At 45.6% G+C, this 6000-nt stretch overlaps 1 protein-coding gene across 1 annotated transcript in view; it reads left to right on the top strand.

Moving 5' to 3' along the window:
- Positions 1–238: 238 nt before the first annotated feature.
- Positions 239–6000, top strand: part of LOC133350315 (beta-parvin-like) — a 28006-nt gene continuing 22244 nt past the window's right edge. The window contains exon 1 of the mRNA XM_061564526.1: positions 239–381. Within this exon, the coding sequence (XP_061420510.1) occupies positions 252–381 (130 nt within the window). The 5' untranslated portion in view covers positions 239–251. The remainder of the gene's footprint in view (positions 382–6000) is intronic.

The following is a 6000-nucleotide window of genomic DNA, read 5'->3' as shown; positions in this document are numbered from 1 at the left end:
CTCCAACCCCCACCCCCTCCACACCCCCCACATCCACCACCCCCTCCATCCCCACCCCCTCCACATCCACCCCCCTCCACACTACCCCCCCCCACATCCACCACCCCCCACATCCACCCCCAACCCCCCCACCACCACCCCCACCCCTCCAACTCCCCCCTCCACCCCCCCACCCCCTCCAACCTCCCCCCTCCACCCCCCCACCCCTCCACCCCCACCCCCAGTCTGTGTGACGCCACAAACCCGCGGCTATGGCGGCGTCTCCGCTGCGTTCCCCAGCGCCGCAGACTCCCCGCTCCAGGAGGGACGACTCCTCGTCCTCGTCCTCCCTGCTGGGGAAGCTCGGGGGCACCCTCGCCCGCAAGAAGAAGTCGAAAGAAGGTGAGGAGGAGGCGGCAGGCAGGGACCCGGCAGGGGCGTCGTCGGTGTTACCGCGTGTGCGTCTGTGTGTGTCTCTGTGTGTGTGTCGTGTGTATGTGTGTGTGCAGTGTGTGTCGTGTGTAGTGTGTCGTGTGTGTGAGTGTGTGTGTAGTGTGTGTGTAGTGTGTGTGTCTGTGTCGGTGTGCGTCTGTGTGTGTGAGTGTGTGTGTGTGTAGTGTGTGTGTCTGTGTGTGTGTGTGTGTGTCTGTCTGTGTCTGTGTGTGTGTCTGTGTGTGTGTCTGTGTGTGTGTGTCTGTGTGTGTGTAGTGTGTGTGTCTGTGTGTGTGTGTGTGTCTGTCTGTGTCTGTGTGTGTGTCTGTCTGTGTGTGTAGTGTGTGTGTGGTGTGTGTGTGTCTGTGTGTGTGTCTGTGTGTCTGTGTGTGTAACGTGCATCTGTGTGTGTGTCTTTAGTGGTGCTGGCCACACACCCCCTCGTGTAACCGTTCCGGCCTTCACAGGTGCTCGCTAACAGCACTTGCCCCTACAGTCTGTCAAGGCTACACGGGGGATCTTTGTCTTTGTCTTCTGTGTGCCTTTGTTGCATTGAAACTGGGAAGAGCAGCGGAAGAAGCCGGACGTGCTTGTCTCAACTTTTGCGCAATTCATTCATTGTACGGCATTCATTCATTCAATGTGCCTCGGTGTGTTTCAACGTGTAGTGTCAGACTACTGGATGTGTGAGTCTGTGTGTGCTTAGTACCACACATGTGTTTGTGTGTCGTATTCTTTCATGGGACTTAAAGACAAATACGTCAACAATACAAGTGTCGTCGTGGTTTTGGTTCCACGAAAGCACAGCGGTGTATTGTGTAGAGGAATCCTAGATGCGCACATTGTACCAGTGTTGAACTAATTGTAAATCTGCTGCTGAATGAAGACCTCCTCCCCTTGTGCTGTGAGGGGAGCGGTGGCGCAGCAGTTAGCGCTACGAACCCGGTCCTGGGCCTCCCCTAGGTCGACTCAGGCCTCAAACGAGTACCTGGTGCGGTGTGTAGGGAGACAAAGGCGGGTGGGCGTGGAGCTGGCCACCCACCCCCTCGTGTGCCGTGCCGGCCTTCATAGGTGCCCGCTAACAACACTTGCCCCAGCAGTCTGTCACAGGTTATACAGGGAGATCTTTGTCTTTGTTGAGGGTTGTTTGACCGTACAGTGCTTTTACTACCCTTCCCCACCTGGGGCAAGGAGTGGCCAGAGCTAATTCAGATAAAACACTTGCCACTGATGCCAGCCGTGGCCAGGAATTCAACTCGTGTGCCTGGGGTCAGAGGGCAGTGCGCCATCCACTGCACCACCGCTCTTCAATATTGATGTTTCTATTTTATATACAATCCAGTGTTGTATGTTATTTGTGACAAATACCTGGGTGGGCAATGCAGGAACAATACAAATACTCGCGTGATTAGGATCCTGACATAAAACAATACAATCACAGACTCACACAATGTCTTATTGTTGATAAATCCGTCAGTGCAATGCATAACAAGCACGCTGTTGCTTTTGGTGTAGAGATGTGATCATGAATGTGTTTAAATTAGTTGTATTAGTTTGTTCAACTTAAAGACAACACAGGGACAACACATGATCTAGTCTTGTTTGATTTTGTTTCGTAAAGAAACGGAATTGCAGTATGTAATGTATAGGATTTACTGATCCTTAGATTAAGCATGTCATTTTATCCAGCATAGAGCACGTAATTTCTTTAATTGCAGGTACAGTATGTTCATTCAAAGTGATATATAGTCAAGCGTTTAACTTCATGACGCAGTACAGGAGAAAACAAACTTAGTGTCAATAGGTTCCATAAACGAAACATTGCCTCTCGGAAGGATCGATCCACAGATTAAGCATGTCATTAATAAAATAGAGTGCCTTTAAGTAAGTTATAAAGATTTTCATGAGATATGTATTTCAAATATAATTTAAGAGTTTTTTTGTTTTCATTGTAAACAGTGATAGATATTTGAGTATCTGAATCTTAAGTTCAATACCAAATTGTTGTTCAGCTATACTTTTATGGCTATTTTGGGCTGATTTTAGTACCCTTCTATGCTGTACTGGACTTGAAATAATACGCTTTTCGTCTCTAAGTTCATCATCGTCAATAGCAGCTAAGCTCTATACTGCTGGATGAAAGCCTCAAGTCCTCTTAAGTGTGTTCACTCATTTGACTGCAATTCCATCACCAGTCTCAACCACCGGCCTTCATCACTTCCAGTGACGTCTCCTGGCCAAGCGAACTTTACCTTTCTTAAAAGTCGATGACTCTAACTTGAGTGTTATAATTTGTCCCTATTTCTGTATCTCAGTTTACAGTACAAAAGCATCCACCCCTCAAAACTGCTTGGCATACTTTTGAGCGTTTCTTTCTTTTCTTTGTCACTGTCCACGTTTTAGTACAATCCACAGATCAAATGTGAGGCGTGTTTACGTCACAAGGCAAGGGATTTTGAAGATTTAAGTACATACATTATTAATTTAACTGCTCTTTATTAAATCCACGCATGGATGAAGACCTCCCCCTGCCTTTCAGTCATGGGGTTGTTTGACCAAACTTCACTATGCTAGGTGGTGAAGGGAATTTGGAACTCTATAAAGTTGTATAAGCACCTTACCTGGATTTTCCTGTCATACAAGACAGTACTTAGCGTTTAAAATGATAAACTAAATTCCACGTAAGCTGTTAAAAGCAGCACCTGCCGAGAGGCAAGGCCAATTACCTACGGGGCCACACAAGTGGGTGCCATCTTTGTGAAGGGCCATTTGCTTGGAAAGAAACAGTTTCAGCTGTAAACTTAATGGGAGGGGTGAAATACATTTAAAATGCTTGAGACAGCAGATGTTGCGAATGAACTGCGCGTTTGGAGTAGTGCTGTCCTTCAAAGTTCGTGCTTGATACCATGGAGTTCTGACCTCGTGAAACAATGTCAGTTGAGGGGCTATGCTTGCTTACCCCACTAAAACGTGCTTGTATACATTTGCTGCCGTGTTTTCAAATGATAAAGATGATGCTAATAGTTTTTTTACCCTTTTATCTGGCAACAAAACTGACACCTTTTTACGAGGAGTCATTTTGCATAGACCACAATACCTGCAGTCATAATGCAAACAAAAAACATAACTCTGATAATGTATGCACTGTTCTTGAAGTTGATTGGTTCACACCCGAGACAGCTTTCCTTAGAGCCTAGTCTCACATGGGTTGGACCAGATAACGCCAAAAGGCGCACAACTCAAAGACAATGCACCATCAGAGTATGAGGTGTCAGTTTTGTTGCCAGATATAAGGGTAAAAATACAATTGTCATATATTTTACTGGCAAATGAGGTACCAATGGTGTAAAAGATGCTGCTGTTTGAGGTGTAATAGTTGGCACACTGGACTTTTAATCCAGAGGACATGGGTTCAATTTGATCTCCCGGAATTGCATCTGAATCGACTCACCTATGTCCACCCAGCAGCACATTTCACATTGGCAAAATACACGACCCTCTAGAGAGCCCCTCTCTAGTGGAGGCCCTTCTCTCAGCAGTGGCGTTAACAAATACTTGGGCAGCATTGATATTCAGGGCCCTCTCGGTACTCGGTGGGGTCCCGTGTACATGGGGTGAGGCAACGTAGAACCCAAAAGATGGATTTAGAGAAAGACATAGAGACACAAAGGGACAATGAGAGAGATAATGTACACGCAGGGAAAGACATGAAGAGAGACAAAGAGAGACATGGGTGGAGACAGACACGACCATGTAACAACCGGTGATTATGCACGTGGTTGTATACATGCGTGTATGGCATAGCATACACGCTTGACACTGAGATGGTAATACAATAAGAACTGATGTGGCATGAGACGTGTGTGCATACATCACGTTTACATTTTCCATTACTTTACCAAGCTAGGTTGCGAGCATCTGCTCTGCTGAAGCGGCATTCACCACGGCAGCCCTCAAGAGGGATTGACACCCGAAGCATCATGCGCTACACCAGTGGCTCTCAAAGCTTTTTGCACCACGGACCACTTAGCCGATGCAAATATTTCCACGGACCACCTAGCCCCCCCATCCCTAGTGACAAAACACATTTGCTTATCTCTCTAAATGCCAGTAATGCAAAGGGATTCATTTTACCAGAACATAAAACATTGTTTTTGAATGCAGTGATAAGGTTACATTTTTTGGGCAGGGGAGGGGGGGACATTTAGATCGTAGGGTTAGGGTAGTTTCATCAGGGTAGTTTACTTAACTTAATTTTTTTAAATTAAATATCACAAGTAAAATATTAATTCACCTTGGAAACAAAATGTATAAACGTTGTCATTATTGCCTGGATCAACCTGCATTTGCATCACAGCCCCACGAATCACTTGAAGGACCTTCACAACCCACCAGTGGTCCAGGCACCACATTCTGAGGACCACTGCGCTACAACAGATGATTCATGGCTGGACTCGCTGCTCACGACAATGGCAAACTGCGTATATGCCGTACCCTGCTGTCTAAGCAGATTTCCGTTGGCATGTCAAGTTTAATCCCACATCCAAGGCCCCGCATGGTACATTAGGTAATGGATTTTCCACGTCCACTCTTATTTGATGAATTAGGGTAAGGCATATATCCTGCAGACCATGGAAAATTAGCATCAATAGAAATATACAATATTTAGAATTAACTTACCAACCTTGAATAAAATACACAATTAATACTGTATGGAACAAGTAAAGGCAAACTGACATTAGGAGTGCATGCTACAATATGTAAATAAAGTTTGTTATTCTAAAAATAATAGGCTGTCCATAAATTAAGTTAAGTACAGTACTGTCGTAAGGGTTTTATAATCAATCGGCTGAATAACAAAACACCTGAATGGATTATATATAACAGTATTTATTTTTTTCGTTTTGTCATTCAACTGCTGGATGAAGGCTTCCTATGTTTGTTCAACTTGTGTAGGTTGAACTTCCTACAAACCGTACCTAGCCAACCGTGCTAATCAGAGGTGATGTCATGTCAGTCATTGGGGTTGTTTGGCCATACTTCATCATTCTGGTCGGTGCGAGTTCGTGAATGGCGAGGCCGAGGCCAAAGACCGGTTCGGGTTTTACTGCCCACCAATGTTAGCTGTGGCTGGCAATCGAACTCGGTTTTAGCCAGGCTGATAGCGCGGTGCGCTGACCACAGCACCACCGCGCCCCCACATAATGGCCAGCAAAATATGAACATTGCTCTTGACTCTCTACGCTAGGGGTGTAAAGACGGATCCCTCCAGTGATTTGATTCATTTCCGTGATGCGGGTTTACAATCTGATTCAAGAATCAATTATATTTTAACATTGCGTTGAATGGCAGCCCCCCTAATGGCTTCAGGGGTCACGTGAACCCATTGCCTATAACGAATCGTATGGAAAATCAAAGCCATGGATTCGTTAATTATTTAAGTCATGTGTGCTGAGCTATAGCATTTCTATTCAATGCACTGAATGCATGTGATACCCACACTGTATAGTGTAGATTGATGTTAATCTGAGTACAAGTGGATTAGCCAATATTGTGGTCAAACCGTTCAGACAGTGCAATGAGCCCTTT

The sequence above is a fragment of the Lethenteron reissneri genome, chromosome 33, assembly GCF_015708825.2.
Source record: "Lethenteron reissneri isolate LAM-NWPU_2019-01 chromosome 33, ASM1570882v1, whole genome shotgun sequence".
Classification (NCBI taxonomy): domain Eukaryota; kingdom Metazoa; phylum Chordata; class Hyperoartia; order Petromyzontiformes; family Petromyzontidae; genus Lethenteron; species Lethenteron reissneri.
The sequence above is the reverse complement of the archived record's forward strand: the minus strand, read 5'-3'. Positions and strand labels throughout refer to the sequence as shown.